The sequence below is a fragment of the Oncorhynchus mykiss genome, chromosome 17 (genome assembly GCF_013265735.2).
Source record: "Oncorhynchus mykiss isolate Arlee chromosome 17, USDA_OmykA_1.1, whole genome shotgun sequence".
NCBI classification, from domain to species: domain Eukaryota; kingdom Metazoa; phylum Chordata; class Actinopteri; order Salmoniformes; family Salmonidae; genus Oncorhynchus; species Oncorhynchus mykiss.
This window is the reverse complement of record NC_048581.1, coordinates 20,363,736-20,381,275: the sequence shown is the minus strand read 5'-3', so window position 1 is coordinate 20,381,275 and position 17,540 is coordinate 20,363,736. Positions and strand designations below refer to the sequence as shown.

The following is a 17,540-nucleotide window of genomic DNA, read 5'->3' as shown; positions in this document are numbered from 1 at the left end:
TTCCTTATTCCTTTGTTGTTGTCATCCCTTTTTTGACTACATTTTCAGCTTGTGAGTCACACAACCAACGTTACGAAATAAACGAGGGCTGAATCTAAGGTCAGCACTATAAAGGGTTGTACACAGTACTATACTGTAGTAATACTGTAGCAGTATGAGGAGTCAGCTGACAGTACTATGCTGTAGTAATACTGTAGCAGTATGAGGAGTCAGCTGACAGTACTATACTGTAGTAATACTGTATCAGTATGAGGAGTCAGCTGACAGTACTATACTGTAGTACTACTGTATCAGTATGAGGAGTCAGCTGACAGTACTATACTGTAGTAATACTTTATCAGTATGAAGAGTCAGCTGACAGTTCTATACTGTAGTAATACTGTAGCAGTATGAGGAGTCAGCTGACAGTACTATACTGTAGTAATACTGTAGCAGTATGAGGAGTCAGCTGACAGTTCTATACTGTAGTAATACTGTAGCAGTATGAGGAGTCAGCTGACAGTACTATACTGTAGTAATACTGTAGCAGTATGAGGAGTCAGCTGACAGTACTATACTGGAGTAATACTGTATCAGTATGAGGAGTCAGCTGACAGTACTATACTGTAGTAATACTGTAGCAGTATGAGGAGTCAGCTGACAGTACTATACTGTAGTAATACTGTAGCAGTATGAGGAGTCAGCTGACAGTTCTATACTGTAGTACTACTGTAGCAGTATGAGGAGTCAGCTGACAGTACTATACTGGAGTAATACTGTATCAGTATGAGGAGTCAGCTGACAGTACTATACTGTAGTAATACTGTAGCAGTATGAGGAGTCAGCTGACAGTACTATACTGTAGTAATACTGTATCAGTATGAGGAGTCAGCTGACAGTACTATACTGTAGTAATACTGTATCAGTATGAGGAGTCAGCTGACAGTACTATACTGTAGTAATACTGTAGCAGTATGAGGAGTCAGCTGACAGTACTATACTGTAGTAATACTGTAGCAGTATGAGGAGTCAGCTGACAGTTCTATACTGTAGTAATACTGTAGCAGTATGAGGAGTCAGCTGACAGTACTATACTGTAGTACTACTGTATCAGTATGAGGAGTCAGCTGACAGTACTATACTGTAGTAATACTTTATCAGTATGAAGAGTCAGCTGACAGTTCTATACTGTAGTAATACTGTAGCAGTATGAGGAGTCAGCTGACAGTACTATACTGTAGTAATACTGTAGCAGTATGAGGAGTCAGCTGACAGTTCTATACTGTAGTAATACTGTAGCAGTATGAGGAGTCAGCTGACAGTACTATACTGTAGTAATACTGTAGCAGTATGAGGAGTCAGCTGACAGTACTATACTGGAGTAATACTGTATCAGTATGAGGAGTCAGCTGACAGTACTATACTGTAGTAATACTGTAGCAGTATGAGGAGTCAGCTGACAGTACTATACTGTAGTAATACTGTAGCAGTATGAGGAGTCAGCTGACAGTTCTATACTGTAGTACTACTGTAGCAGTATGAGGAGTCAGCTGACAGTACTATACTGGAGTAATACTGTATCAGTATGAGGAGTCAGCTGACAGTACTATACTGTAGTAATACTGTAGCAGTATGAGGAGTCAGCTGACAGTACTATACTGTAGTAATACTGTATCAGTATGAGGAGTCAGCTGACAGTACTATACTGTAGTAATACTGTATCAGTATGAGGAGTCAGCTGACAGTACTATACTGTAGTAATACTGTAGCAGTATGAGGAGTCAGCTGACAGTACTATACTGTAGTAATACTGTAGCAGTATGAGGAGTCAGCTGACAGTTCTATACTGTAGTAATACTGTAGCAGTATGAGGAGTCAGCTGACAGTACTATACTGTAGTAATACTGTATCAGTATGAGGAGTCAGCTGACAGTACTATACTGTAGTAATACTGTAGCAGTATGAGGAGTCAGCTGACAGTTCTATACTGTAGTAATACTGTAGCAGTATGAGGAGTCAGCTGACAGTACTATACTGTAGTAATACTGTATCAGTATGAGGAGTCAGCTGACAGTACTATACTGTAGTAATACTGTAGCAGTATGAGGAGTCAGCTGACAGTTCTATACTGTAGTAATACTGTAGCAGTATGAGGAGTCAGCTGACAGTACTATACTGTAGTACTACTGTAGCAGTATGAGGAGTCAGCTGACAGTACTATACTGTAGTACTACTGTAGCAGTATGAGGAGTCAGCTGACAGTACTATACTGGAGTAATACTGTATCAGTATGAGGAGTCAGCTGACAGTACTATACTGTAGTAATACTGTAGCAGTATGAGGAGTCAGCTGACAGTACTATACTGTAGTAATACTGTATCAGTATGAGGAGTCAGCTGACAGTACTATACTGCAGTAATACTGTATCAGTATGAGGACTCAGCTCTTTCAACAGGTTGCATACCTTACTAAAGTATTATACTATAGTGATAGTACTAGAAGGCAGGGATGTAGTCAAGTCACTAAACCTTGACTGCAAGTTCTTTATACTCGAGTCACGAGTTGAGTCACGAGTCCCTTGGTATTGCTAAAAGCTGCGGTTCAAAAAATGTTTAAATGTCAAATCTGTTAATATGTTTCACATTGTAAGGATAACTAGATAACACAGCTCTCTAACATTTGCTGTTGTAGCTAGTACAGTATGTTCAATTATGCAGCAAGATACTTTTTCTGACAGTCACTACTGGTCGAGTCCAAGTCCAATTCCCCACTGGTCGAGTCCAAGTCAAGTCACAGTCCTAGACTGGAGTACTACAACACTGCTAGGAGGTATCAGGGGGCAGTTTAGAACACACAGACATGTACAAAAGGCATCAGGCCATAGATCTGATTATTTACAGATGCAAGTTACTGCACAATGCCACAATGGACTGGGTCAGACACAGCCATGTTAACACACAAACACCAAAGCGTTCCTGTTGTCAGTGTGTTGTGTTTCTCCTCCTGTAGAAGGAGCCCAGTCTTGCCCTGCCTTTTGTCTCCATAACAAGCGTTCATATCAGCCAAGCCAGGAACATACATACCTCAGTAATACCTAATCACACAGGCCAGCCCACACACTCACAATCACAGACAAGGCCAATGGGGGAAACTGCACTTCCCTGTTCATGCTGGAGCTACAGTAGGGGAGTAGGCTAGGTTGGAAGCTGGGGGAGTGGATAGAGAGAGAGCAGCCAGTGGAAATTTCCAAAGGTGTGCAGACAGCACTGTTTGTCACACCAGTGTGTCCTTGGTATGCACATGTACACACACGCACGTCCCACTCTACTCTGCCAATAATTTCCTTTCCCTTTCAGGCAGTAGTGTCAGTTAAAGGTTGATCTGGAGTTTGGAAATGATGTCCAGGATTAGTCAGACACAACCCAGTTTAATAACCCCAGAGACAGAGCCATAGACAAGCCCTAACGGAGCCCTAACCTCTGGCCCAGACACTCCGGTAGAGCTGATAGAATTCGATAGGTGCACAAAGTATGGTAATTGCGTCTTCTTGCCTTTTGATAGGCTGGGTGGAGTTCTTACTGTATTGTTTACACCTAACAAATCACTATCAGATCTACACAGGAGGGGCTAGGGATTGTTCCTGGAAGGAGTAATAGGTTGGGTGTTGACTCTAAACTGTGCTGCTTAGCAAGTAGAGCACGAGCAGAAGTCTCAATGCGTATCATGTTATGTTTGTTTCGGTGTGTACCAGCCAACAGGTCTGGTCATCCTAATGCAATATTTACACAAATAGGAGTTGATCTCATCTCCTCTAAGATACTTCCTCTATTTGCCTCCCAGCAATATAATTTAATTCCAGCAAACTTGAGAAATGTTTACCAATTGTGTGATTTAAGTTACTCAGCGTGTTGTATATCTGGGATAGCCTGGTTCCAGATCTGATTGTGCTGTGTTGTTAATGCCTATGGTCATTGGCGTGATAATGACCATAGGCGTTGGCAAGACGGCACAAACAGATCTGGGACCAGGCTATATCTGGGAGGCAATACTGTGTCAATGTTTCCTATCCTAACAGATGTGATAAGCTCATAATGACTCATTATATTACTTCATCATGCATGCTAAATATACAGAAATTGAACCGGTATGATGGAAAGGTCTAGCATGGGTACCAGTCTGTTTCTCTAACGTTCCACTCCTTGTTCTCTGTGTCATATGGCAAAGATGGTTTAGCATGACAAGGAGTGGCAAGGAGTGGAATGATAGCTTAACCTACTGGTAGCCAGACTAGGAAAGGTCATTGTAATCATAACATTATCATTATGTCACCATACTGCTTAAGCACTATTTCAACCCCAAATACAGGTTACCCATAGGCACAGGTCTAGGATCAGATTATTTCCCCCCATTCTCAAGAGAACAAGTGATAAGGATGTTTTGTTAGGTGAATTTTGGCTTGTGGCACACACTGTAGGAAAACAACACATCCATTGTGCCAGGCAGTGCCCTTCTATGTGCCCTTCTATGCCTGGACTTGGGTAAACTGCCTGGACAGCTCTTAACCAAACAGGGCCTTCATTCATCCCTGTGTGCATGCGCCCGTGAGTGTATGTCCAGGTATCTGCCGTTACCTTTGTGTTTTCTCTGTGTAGTACATTCCATCGTGGAGTCATTAGAAATGTCCTTGTTGACTCACCTTGGAGTTAACACTCATGAGTGCAAAACAGAATACAATGGACATTTGTTACCTTAGGTAAAGTACTTGATCTAGAAGTGTACTATCTCTGTAGCCACTCTGACTGGGTTTACACTTAGCCCAGGGCTAAGAGAATGCAGTGTCAAAAGGCCTCATGTAAGATGTTTTTTTAGAAATGCCAATACAATAGATGAATAACACAACTGACTGGGTTTACAATAGAAAGGCATGACAGTCATGAAGAGAAGACTCTTAAGCCTTAAAACATTTTCTGTCTATAATCATATGAATTTGTGAAGGTTCTTGAAATTGCACAAAACCACCACGTTATCTCAAAAGTGTTATGGGGACACCTGCACCTAGTCAGGTTTGCCCGTAGAGATACAGAAGACTCATGGATATAACCCGTTTCAGCATGAACTTTGCCATTGAGGGCTCCCACCATTTTAAAGAATTCAACTGGGTGGGGATTCCCATGGGCTGTAGCTTCAATAGCACTGCCACAGGTAGCCTAGTGGTTAGAGTGTTGGGCCAGTAACTGGAAGATTGCTGGATCAAATCCGCAAGCTGACAAGGTAAAAATCTGTCATTCTGCCCCTGAGCAAGGCAGTTAACCCACTGTTCCCCGGGCACCTTGGATGTCGATTACAGCAGCCCCCCACACCTCTCTGATTCAGAGGTTGGGTTAAATGCGGAAGACACATTTTAGTTGAATACATTCAGTTGGACAACTGACTAGGTACCCCCCTTTCCCTATCACAGACGCTATAATGACATAGATCTAAAGATAAGTCCATCTCTATGGGTTTGCCTCCCTTCTTGGCTCCTCAACTCTAGTTGGATAGTGACCTCCTGTGGCCACAATAGAGAACTGCACTTGTCCTCACATTCTTGAATATGGACTTCATGCTTGTAATAATATAGAAGATTCTTTTGATCAAGATTCTGAATTTTAAGTCAGACATAATTGTAATTGTATAACCTGTTGTTGCTATTTTACCAACAGTAACTCTTTATCCAAGTCCCATAGAATAGAAACAAAAAAGGTCAAGTTAAACACTTTATTTTGTGCTTCAGTCTTCCAAGAAGGAATGAATACTTCATTTTCAATAGTATTTGTATATAAATAACATCTCAAAAAAACAAAACCGACAATGTAGCTATTTACAAAAAGTTCATATGAATATTTTCAATAAATAAATACATGTAAAATTCACAAAAATTCTAAATATGCCTAATAAAAGACAAGTTTTCAAAGATAAACACAACTGCCATGCAATGCAGTCATCATGGGATACACCATGTCAAGTCAAAATATCAAAGTTTGGAAAAAAATCACAAACAGTTCAATTTCCTTCACAGTGAGGAATAATAATGCAATATAAGTCATCACAAACACTCAATAATAAAGCCATGTACAAGTGTGCACTCCTGAATCAAAGGGGGGGAAGAGGTCAAATTTACCATCAAAAGGTGCTTTGCTCTGTGCAAAAATGGTGTCCAAATAATGTCCACCATACTTATTCTTCCATAAGCTGCCAAAACAGGACAGTAAACACAAGTCAACCTCGACCAGTTACTAAAAATCATACTTTACATCAATGAATTCAAGTCACCAGGTTTTGAGAGGAGAATGTAGAAGGGGAGTCTATGAACCATCCAATTTGGCATAGAGAGGGGGTGGGGGGGTTGGTGGTAGAGTCCATCTAACTCCTAAAGAGGGAGAGGTGGGGAGTGAGAGAACACTTTAGACTCCAGCTGTCTCTCTAGAAGCTCTACCACGTCCGGTGTACATGACGATGAGGCTCGGGCGAGGTCAACAGCTGTCTCTCCACTGGTGTTGGGGTGTTTCAGGTTGGAGAGAGGTGCAAGGAACTCAATGACGTCCCGGTAGCCCTCTCGGACAGCGATGTGGATGGGTAGGGTGCCGGTGTGGTCTGGCCTGTTGACTGACGCGCCGAACTCCACCAGAACCCGGAGTGTGTCCACGAAGCCAGTGCGTGCCGCATCATGTGCCGGTGAGACTCCTCGCCGGTCTGTGATATTTGGGTCGGCTCCGTACTCCAACAGTAAGCGGGCCACGTTGGAGTTGCCCATCATCATCACCTAGGGAGAACAGAAGGAGACTTGACGTTAGAGGGCGTTATCAAATGTTATTCATCACATGATGCAGTGTTTGATATAGGCCTAGTGGGAGAGAGTTCATGGGATTGTAACAATTTAATTGTATGTAGGGTAATTATAAAGGATATAAGTAGCTAGGTTAGGTACATTTGTCAGAACTGTTGTCCAACACTTTAGCTATTAATGAGCAATAGACAAGGTTGTTACTTAATGCTTCAAAGAAAATGGTTAAACTCTGGTTTTCACTGCATTTCATTCAAACAAGGTATAAGAAACCATTCTGAGGAAGCAACCATGGGCTGACAGCTCTGTTGTTGTCTCCCTCTCACACCCACACAGACTTAGTTAGCTACCTATACTACACAGTTTGAGTCGAAAGCCAACACAGTTTGAGTCGAAATATTGCAGGCTAGGACACAATGAAAGTTCAATGAGGAAGTTGGTTACCTGTAGAGCGGTCTTTCCAAATTGATTGACAGTATCGGGGTGCACTCTGCATTCCGGCCCTAGCATCCTCCTGACCTCGTCCGTATTTCCCTTGGCTGCGGCAGCGGTCAGGCTCTTGGCCGCATCACTCTGACTCAGGACCATTGTGGACGGATTTCTATATTTTCTCCCTAAAATATGAATAGCAGAAATAGCTAGATGAGTAGCTACCCAGTATCTAATTGTAATCAACTGTTCTAGTCTATCAACGCTAGCCAGTTCGTCTCGTTAGCTAGCTCACTATCATTTATCCCCAACCAGCAAACGTTAGCAAGCTAGTTGCAAGTAGTTCAACTAACACATTATAGTGAGAAAAAATACATACACATATATATATATATATATATATATATATTATATATTACACACACTTCACAACGTTATTTCTTCGAAATTATGGAGCCCAATTCTAGCTAGTAGGATAGGATAAGAATGCTAGCTAGTAGCTAGCAGTCTCAAAGGGGAATCAAAACTCATATGAAAAGGTAGTTAGTTACCTTGTCTGTTTTGAAATGATCCCGACCGTTACAGGCTCTTCTTTTCTGTCCTTTTTTCGAGATACTTTTGAAATAAATCACAGCAGGTAAATGTTGAATAACTTTGAAGGCTGCAGGACCTTTAATTTGCGCGCTGAGAACTACGTTACCGTTTACCCAACCAACATTTACAAACATTGGACAGAACGTATCTCGACCAATCAGCGCGTTGAATGGGGAGGTGGGTGGAGTAATGACTTGGTTGCCACCATACAGTCACTGGTTGCTACAGTATCACTGCGGTAACAGTTGAGTCGACCAATGAGAAGCCATAGCGTAGAAGGCGGGCAATTTTGCGGACGTTGATGTCTTCAAAGTACATTCATTCACATTTCTAAAATGTTATAGTAAATGTCCAAAGTCAGACATTTGATAGTAAGTCTCCAAAGTCATGTAGAAAAAAAAGGCGGGTTATTGAAGAAATCATTCTCAAATGCCCGCGATTGACAGTTGTGTCATTAAAACGCGCCAATGGGTGTGAAAAACGTTTGATATGGGATTTTATATACTTTGGCTAAAATAGCAGCTAGCATTTTGGATGATATAAAACAATACATTCATAGCTAAAATGTTTTGTTCATTAAATGTAATAATACACAAGAAAAACACCCCCATTACGTATTTCAAGGCTATAGTTTAATATAAACATTTAACAATCTAAGAGACAATGAGTAAAGCAATTAAAATCTCAAATTACATTGCATGACATAAAAGTTAAAATCACAAACAATTTTATACAGTAACATTATTAAGTAGAGCATTTCAATGAAATTCAAAGACATGTTCCTTTTTTTAGTGTGCAATTAAATTGAACAATGATCTCTGGAAGCAAAGGAAGAAGTTAGCCACCATGGTTTAGAAGTTACTCCGTAGTTGGTAATCTAAATGAAAGAAAATAGAACAATAAAAATACTATAGGATAAATACTAGTTCTAATTTTAAAGAGTAAAAATACTTTTTTCCTTAAATTTCTCTCTCTCTATGAATAAATGATGGGTCTCTTTTTGCTATACAAGCTATATCTAAAGAGCATGGCAGTCCTACCTCCACTTTGTGTGATGTATCTGACCCAGGGCAAGGCCTGGTAACCACTCTTCTCTATAATTTTCATGTACCGCACCTTGAGGCATACAGAGTGACAGAGGAGAGGGGAGAGATCAGTGTAACTTGATATAATGGATCATTTGTTTTGCCTAACCAAATGAGGAACTTGTAGCCTATGCTAGTTTATGCTAAGTATGTTACCACTTTGGTTCCGCATTAGCTTGTTTTCAAAGGTCAATACAGTATACTCACAGGCGGGAGCACACACACAGCTCACCTGTATCCCTGACACTGTGAAGTATGGAATCTCAAAGTTGACAGTGATGGGAGGTTTGCCCTCCATCTCATCATTCTCCACACTGGGCAGGCCAAAGCTGGCCCGCATCAGAAACTCCTTACCGCCCTGGAGACAGACAGACAGACAGAGAGGGAGAAAAAGAAAGAGAGAGAGGGAGGCGGAGAGATACAGAGAGAAAAATTACAGAAAGAGTGAGATGGTTCATATAGGGCCCTGAGTTTTTCATTCTGATGATGTGTCCTGACCAGAAAAAGAGGCTGGAGTTTTTCCAGGTCAGGAGCCTTAATGTTCTAAATTCTAGGGTTCATTGTTGACCCATTTCCTGGCCGACGTGTTTTCATGGTCATCACTCTCTCACTGTTAAGTTGGTCAAGGTCCCGACATCAGGGTTATCTATCCTGCTTACAGAGCTTTTTGTTGCGAAGATGCGCGCGCTTCACTCGGACGGGACGTTTGCTTGTAAACAAAAAAATGGCTCTATATATTTGGCCTTGAGTTTCGTCGACAGGGAAGAACGGCTGGAGACAGAAGTGCTGCTTGGATGAAACACTTACAGGGAAGGACTTGATAGTCCACACAGCCAGGTTCTTCTCAGGGACGTATTTAGCGTGGCCTGTACTGGTCTTAAACTTGGGGGAGTCAGCGTCACTGGGGACAGGAACCCGCACCTCCACGTTGTTGGCTACTGACTGCTTCTTGAACTGACCTTTAGCCTATGGAATTAGAGAAAGGCAACTGTAGCATAGGACAATGCATAGATTCATACACTAAGTGTTCCTATAACACTACCTTAACCATGATCTCGACTCGACTGTGAGAGAACTTCTCGATGACAGACTCAATCCATATCAGAGGCTTCACCTGTAGGGATACAGAATGTAGTTAGTTCTACCGTCCACTGGAAAGCCATTATACTACTTTATCAGTGATGTAGTGGTAGGAAAATAGGTGGGTAAATGCTGATCGCCGTTCGCGGTGAGTCAAGTAATACTCCCATTACTTTCAATGCATTTTCCCCGAAAAATGTGGGTAAGTGCACACGCAAAATAAAAAATGGTGCATGAAGTGTTTACCCTCCACTACACCACTGGACTTGATACAGACAGGGCTTACAGCTCACTCAAGTATTGATTTCAGTACAGTAACAGTGCAATGGAAGGGTGAAACTGTATGAGGGAGGGATGAGGGTATTTTAGGGAGGTCATGTACATTTTCAGAGATACAATATGAATGTATTAAAGGTAACTCACGTGAGTGTTGATGCGGTAGGACATGAGTTCAGACTCTCCGTCAGGAGGGATGAAGGAGATGGTGCGGTCACTCTCGAAACGGGACAGACGAACACACTGGTGAAACTTAACGTCCTCCATCGTTACAGTCTTCCCTTTGTCTCCTGAACACACACACTCATTTTCATCAACATCTAAAATGCAATTGCATCTGAGAAGCAGTGACTGTGTGTGTGTGTGTGTGTGTGTGTTCACTGCTAGCCTGTGTGTGTATTGTACATACGGCCAGTGAGGGCGAACAGCGCTCGGTCATTGAGTCCCAGTCTCAGCTCAGGCATGCCAGACAGCATGGTCTTCAGCTTGACAGTGCCCACGATGTCACTGCTCATCACACTGCCATTGGCATTCACCTGAGGTCAACGCATGACACAGAGGTCAACCTCTGATGGAGACTTTTTATACAGTAGCTAGTTGATTTGTTGAGAGAATGCTCAGTCAATTAAAGATCAAATCCACACTAGGGGAAACAGCATCAGTGTTCACCCCAGGATCTTCGGTATTGTTTTTGTTTTGTTGAGGAGATACGGCAGAGAGGAGCACCCGGCAGCAGGGGAAAACAACTGCAGTAGGCCTATATATTCTGCTGTTTGCGCGTGCAGTGATGTCTGAGGGACAAAACTGTGTTGGTTCCCGTAACTTCTTTGTTGTTGTAATATCGCAAACAGGCGTGACAGTTCCACCAATTAAGGATTCCAGCTTTAATCAATTAAATTAATCAATTATTCAGAAAGCAAAGGTTATTGGTATTTTCAGTGATCAATATTTTCCTATGGAGATTAAAGCATTATATACACAAAACCAATTATGACAATTATTGATATTGCCGAAACACAAGAAAATTAATTGCCGAATTGCATGTATCAAACCCAACATCCTTATGGTAAACCACTCACCAGTAAGTTGATGGACTCGATGACATCGATGAAGACCTCATTCTTCTTGTACTTGATGCCCTCTGACCTCCAGGACACAGCGTTGGTGACAGTGGTGGGAACCTTAGTCTTAGCCACCTCCAGCTTGGTGCCCTCCTGCGTGATGTACCTGGAGAGACAGCCAGTATGGACATCAGTAGCTTGATCTCAGATCTGTTTTGTAAGACAATGAATTACAAGGACCAGGAATTGACAAGACAGCACATACAGATCTGGAATCAGGCTAAGTCAAGATAAAAGTCAATGTACCTGTAGTAGACATACAGTATGGAGATCAGTCTGATTGGACTTTCAGAAGTCCCAAAACTTGTCCTTACTTTATGGTGTTAGGTCTAGAACCAGTATCTGTCTATTAAAGCTGCATCTTTATAATAATAATAAATATGCCATTTAGCAGATGCTTTTATCCAAAGCGACTTTCAATCATGCGCGCATACATTTTATGTATGGGTGGTCCTGGGAATCGAACTCACTACTCTGGCGTTAGAAGCGCCATACTCAACCATACTCAGTCCATTCTCTCCATTTACCCAGTACACATGTATGACTAATTGACTATATTGTAACAGAGAACATGTGTATCAGTGTGTGTTGTGATTGGCAGGCTCCCCCACCGCCTTCCTCTGCAGATCCTTTATGGTCAGCTGAAGAATGGACTGAGGTCTGCCAAGGGGCAGAAGAAGTGCATCAAGGACCACAGCAAGACCTTCCTGAAGCGGAGAGCCTGACAACCAACTGCCATACCTGGCGCCCCACCTTCCGCCTGGGTGTCACACACCTCCAGGACACAATCCCAGAGAGGAGAATCGAAACGTCTTGCACAACGACACCACCAGTATAGCCCTCTGAGGTGGAGAATTCACCTGCCCCTCATGTGGCAAACCACGCGGGTCTCGAATTGGCCTGCACAGCCACATGCAGTGGCACTGACGCAACTCCCCACAATTGGGAGCAGCGTCATCATCGAAGGACAGCCATAAGCAAGTAAGTAAGTGAGCGGGTGTCACTCACTCCTGCAGGATCTTGCTGTCGGTGGTCTGGGGGAAGCCAAAGTCCATGAGCTCGTCCAGTAGCTCATAGACCACCACAAAGTTGTCCTGTATGCTCTCCTCCTCCAACTCTGTAAAGTACTCTGTGAACACCTGGAAACAACACAACATCGATTGGCAGCCTCAGTAATAATATGTGAATTATGATCATGTTATGTCAAATGGGTAGGGAGAAACCAGTAGACACATTATGCAGGTCTTTTGGTAGTGAGAAACACTTCTGACTCAGCCATTGGGGTGAAAATGACAGCAATGGAGTTGTTAAGACAGCACAGACAGACCTCTGACTCACCTCAACCACTTTATAGAGGAAGGCATAGACCAGAGAGGCGTTGGAGTTCTTGTTGGTAGTGGCCACCACTGTGAGAGCGTCAAGGTAGATAGAACACACAGGCCTATTCTAAGGTCCTAGTGTAATATGTTTAAGAAGTTTATTATCATCTTTACTCTAGGGAAAAATACATATTTGTCTTTGTGTAGGTTTGACTAGCATCTCATTAGTAAAGCTAACATGATTTATACAGGCTACAAAATGGTAATGATTAACTTTTAGCTGGCTAGCGACTAAAATCATTATAAGGATACAGTACAGGTTGGTGTGCTTGATCCACAGGAAATGAACGTTGCCGTGCGACATGATTGGACAGGTAAGCCCCTCCTCTTCCTGTGTCATGAGCAAAGGCAGGAAATGGTCAATCTCAGCCATGTCCACGTCGCCCTTGTAGTTCCGACATATGAGCACCTGCAGGGTAAGAGGGGAAATTAATAGGGAAAGAAAAACAATAACCTATATGGGTGAAAGGTCACCCTTAAGGCACCTGAGTTTTTCCTAAGCATGTGACGTGACTAAAAAAACTCATAGTCCTACTAGAGGTCAACGGGTGAGAGAGGTAATGAGGTAATGTAACATAGAGGTCAACGGGTGAGAGAGGTGATGAGGCAATGTAATGTAGAGCAGATATGGGAAGAGTAGAACTAGAGATCATTATTCCAGCAACCTTCTGGATGTGTCAGGCGAAGAGGTCTCATAAACGTTACACAATATTTCATGTTGAGTCCTGTACATGTTCCATCAATTCCATATCTAAGGAATGCTAAATGAAGGACGAACATAAGGGCTTGACAACTCTTTGCCTTGGCAAGAGATCAGATGGCTGAGATTGGGCTCCAGAGCTACACCTGTCATTCAATCAAGATGTTGCAGTGCCTACAAAGTCTAAGTGTACAGTAGTACCATGCTACAGGCTTATAACGGTGGTTATTGTGGCTTGTCAGTTGTTGTGTCAGCCTAGGCCAGGGGTTCGGCAACAGGCGGCCCAAAACCGTCCCAAGTGATATTGTTTTTTAGTAAAATCAACATATAATATATATTTTTTAGGATTTTAGTTTTTGTTTAAAAAAAAAGACTAAAATCAACAAGAATTCAGCTAAAATTGAGTTTACTTTAATGATCGTGTCTTAATGTAATCAAGGAATTCAAATATGTCTTTTTGGCTTTATTATTATAATTATGTTCTGGCCCCTCGAACATAATCGGCCCGGCTGCTGAATATGGTTGCCTTGGCCTACTAATTTGCATGTAGCCTAATACAACCTCTTGCTGTTGTGCCACCTGAAACCATGTCCTCTTTCCCCTCCCATGACTTCTAGGCCTATTGTAGAGGGGTGGAATCTTTTTATCAAATTACACCTCTAGCTGTGAGAGATTCAGGCTATACTGAATCTCTCACAGGATAAGAAACCTGAATAGAGCATTCTCTTCTGTTTATAACAGGAAGTAAGTACTGTGTTGCCTGCCCAACCACATGTGATTTATAATGTGTTAATCTTGGCACTATCCTTCTACAATGTACACAAGATGACAGGTGCCAGGCAACTTTGACTCACTTACTATATTCACTTTCATGTTTGGAAATGATATGTAATTTTTTTGTGGCAGCTTTTTTCATAACACCTGGTATAAGAATTTGTCAAGTCTAAAAAGGATGCAGCCACTGGCCTTATGACCTGTTTTTATCCGCTTGTGTCCGGAAGTGACTTGTGCAAGGCTTGAATGGAACTGTCACAGGCAACGAATTAATCTTTAACGACGTGGCTATCTATTAATGTTTAATGGCAAGAGCAAACGTTGAACAAACTCGATTTCAATCCCAAACAAAAGCGAGTTAAGGTCAAGTCAAGCTAAAACTGACATTGTTTATAGCGTTATCAATGGCAACAATCAAAATGAGAAGTGATCTTACCTTTCCTTTCAAGTCCAGAACGAAGACAGCGGAGGCAGACATTATCAGCACCAAATGGATCACTCCGCAAGTATTTCAAACACTACACGCTTGTCCGCTTAAATTTTAAGCGTTTCCTTTCGCCAGTAAAGTAGTCTAAATGGGTATAAATGTACTCATGGCTTCCACGGTTCCTTTTCTTGAAGGGACACGTCAGATCTGACGTCACGGGCCTCCAGGTAAAACATTAACAGCATCGCACTCACCTGTATGGAAAAAAAATTGGCCTGGACGCACTGCTCGATTATTTCGCGAGATGGTGCAATAGATCCAGAAATGCATGTTGGAACTTTTAGCGCAATATACTCACGACTTCCACAAGATGGCAGACGTACATTAGATAAGTAACGATTGCAAAAATCCACCGATCGATTCTGTACCATACAGCACAGGAGGCTGGTGGAACCTTAATTGGGGAGGACAGGCTCGAGGTAATGGTTGGAGTTGTATAAGTGGAATGGTATCAAATATATCAAACACATGGTTCAAGACATTATTATGAGCAGTCCTCCCCTCAGCAGCCTCCACTGCCATACAGTCTATAGACTCTATGGTCTGTAGGCCTGGCCTGCTGATAACAGTTTCATGTGATCTTGAATTTAAAATAAAAAATATATTTTCTGCTTCACACATCTAGAATTTACTTTAGATGGCTGGAGCTTTTCCCAATTAGATTTATTTTGACCTGGTGACCTTGACTTTTAACATACATGTTATGTATGTCAAGATGTTTTGTAAGTTAATGCAGTGATATTTATTGCTCTGACGTCACTTTTGGAATCTTGCAAAGAACTGGCTAACAACAAACTCACATGTTTCTCCTCAAAGTCAAACCCCCCCAAAATGATCTGACACTTCATTATTTCATTACAAAACCCCAGGCCTTTCAGCGTTTACTGGTCTCTTTATCTGGACATCTTTACAAAGGCCTATAAGGATTTGTCTAGACCTGGGTTCAAATAGTATTCATCTTTATATATATATATATATATATGTGTGTGTATGTATATATATGTGTGTGTGTGTGTACTCTGAGTGTTTTATTGTGCCTGCATAAAGATGACAGATGGACAGAATTAGTTTGGACTTTTGGGACTATTCCATTGGATCCATTCACTGTGCCAGTCGAGCTCAATCAAGCCCAGCTAAAGTAATGGAATACTACTTGAACCCAGATCTGGATTTGTCATGTGCACTCCCTTTACAGCTTCTTAATCTGTTATAACCCTTACTTTACAAGGCAACTCGCCTCCTTCCCCACTGGGGCCTCAGTCCCTCTGTAGGCGGCTTGGTGCCCTACATCTCCCTTCCTCTCTCTTCCTCTCCTCTCTGTAGGAAAGCTGTGTGTGTGTGTGTGTGTGTGTGTATTTAGTCTATAGGAAGGCCATGGCCAACAACAGACTTCCATGTAGGAGTTGTGTATGTTATGGGAGGGTTGGGACATGTGTCAATCTCAGTCAGTGTATTGCTCATTTTGTCCAAAAGCTTTGTTTGCACCAGCTTGAAGTAGCCATATCCAACCCACAGATAGGAGAATTTGTAGACCTACTGGAGCTGTAAACTAGACAGCATCGCCTTGGTGAAACACACATGCTACATTCACAAAGGCTGTGACCTGGCTATCAAATAATAAAGAGTCAGATGTGGGCCAATGGGTGACATGCAAACTAAGGAATGCTTTGTGTACCTTTCAGACACACACACTGTTTGTTTTAGTCAGTTAGTGCAGGTCTGCTGCCATCTTTTCCAGCCACCCTTAACTTGACCTGTTTTTGGACAAAATGTGTCTAAAAACAGGTGACGTTATGGGTGACGAGCAAAGATGACAGTTTATCCAAATCAAAGTTTAGCATCCTCCACCAATGTTTGATTTGAAACTTGAAAAAATCACCCCCACACTCCAAATCAAGCATGGCCTACAGGAAGAGAGTGAAAAATGTAAACATCAACATCAACCCCACGATTCTTAATCGGACCTCTTCTTCCTCCCCTGTTGTTGTGGCCTGGATGTGAAGCCAGAAGGAAAGGCCATCTCCGCTGCAGCTTTAGGATGTGTCTCAAATGGCACCCTATTCCATACAGTGTGCACTACTTGTCAAAAGTAGTGCACTATATAGGGAATAGGGTGCCATTTGAGATGCAGGCTTGACTGACTGCAGTAGCCTTCCCATATCCCCCATATGGGGTACTTGGAGGTCCAACAATAACATATGGAAACGCTTTGTAGGTCAGACAGACTCCAAACGAAACAAATTACTTGTAGGTCAGACAGACTCCAAGGAAACAAATGACTTGTAGTTCAGACAGACTCCAAGGGAAACAAATGACTTGTAGGTCAGACAGACTCCAAACGAAACAAATTACTTGTAGGTCAGACAGACTCCAAGGGAAACAAATGACTTGTAGGTCAGACAGACTCCAAGGAAACAAATGACTTGTAGGTCAGACAGACTCCAAGGGAAACAAATGACTTGTAGGTCAGACAGACTCCAAGGAAACAAATGACTTGTAGGTCAGACAGACTCCAAACGAAACAAATTACTTGTAGGTCAGATAGACTCCAAGGAAACAAATGACTTGTAGGTCAGACAGACTCCAAGGAAACAAATGACTTGTAGGTCAGACAGACTCCAAGGGAAACAAATGACTTGTAGGTCAGACAGACTCCAAGGGAAACAAATGACTTGTAGGTCAGACAGACTCCAAACGAAACAAATGACTTGTAGGTCAGACAGACTCCAAACGAAACAAATGACTTGTAGGTCAGACAGACTCCAAGGAAACAAATGACTTGTAGTTCAGACAGACTTCAAATGAAACAAATG

The 17,540-nt window shown here is 42.2% G+C and overlaps 2 protein-coding genes across 2 annotated transcripts; both read right to left on the bottom strand.

Annotated features, from left to right (window-relative positions):
- Nucleotides 1-5,722: 5,722 nt before the first annotated feature.
- On the bottom strand, nucleotides 5,723-8,147 carry LOC110485641 (cyclin-dependent kinase 4 inhibitor D). Its single transcript, XM_036949275.1, has 3 exons — nucleotides 7,783-8,147; nucleotides 7,247-7,416; nucleotides 5,723-6,781 (listed from the first exon to the last, which is right to left on the bottom strand). Exons 2-3 carry the CDS (start codon nucleotides 7,388-7,390, stop codon nucleotides 6,389-6,391), a joined length of 537 nt encoding a protein of 178 aa, XP_036805170.1. The 5' UTR covers nucleotides 7,391-7,416; nucleotides 7,783-8,147; the 3' UTR covers nucleotides 5,723-6,388.
- Nucleotides 8,148-8,439: 292 nt separating this feature from the next.
- Nucleotides 8,440-14,968, bottom strand: LOC110485640 (AP-1 complex subunit mu-2). The gene is made up of 12 exons (XM_021556743.2): nucleotides 14,677-14,968; nucleotides 13,019-13,175; nucleotides 12,726-12,793; nucleotides 12,396-12,526; nucleotides 11,346-11,493; nucleotides 10,676-10,802; nucleotides 10,414-10,556; nucleotides 9,953-10,024; nucleotides 9,718-9,876; nucleotides 9,143-9,268; nucleotides 8,866-8,941; nucleotides 8,440-8,702 (listed from the first exon to the last, which is right to left on the bottom strand). Exons 1-12 carry the CDS (start codon nucleotides 14,716-14,718, stop codon nucleotides 8,677-8,679), a joined length of 1,275 nt encoding a protein of 424 aa, XP_021412418.1. The 5' UTR covers nucleotides 14,719-14,968; the 3' UTR covers nucleotides 8,440-8,676.
- Between the last annotated feature and the right edge of the window lie 2,572 nt (nucleotides 14,969-17,540).

Excerpts from the sequence above, each read along its gene's own strand:
- LOC110485640 (XM_021556743.2), bottom strand. The coding sequence starts at position 14,718 with ATGTCTGCCTCCGCTGTCTTCGTTCTGGACTTGAAAGGAAAG. Across the intron at positions 12,794-13,018 it reads CAAGCACACCAACCTGTACT|TGGTGGCCACTACCAACAAG; the intron begins GTATCCTTATAA and ends ACGCTCTCACAG. Across the intron at positions 10,025-10,413 it reads CCTACCGCATCAACACTCAC|GTGAAGCCTCTGATATGGAT; the intron begins GTGAGTTACCTT and ends GTATCCCTACAG.
- LOC110485641 (XM_036949275.1), bottom strand. The coding sequence starts at position 7,390 with ATGGTCCTGAGTCAGAGTGATGCGGCCAAGAGCCTGACCGCTGCCGCA. Across the intron at positions 6,782-7,246 it reads TTGGAAAGACCGCTCTACAG|GTGATGATGATGGGCAACTC; the intron begins GTAACCAACTTC and ends TGTTCTCCCTAG.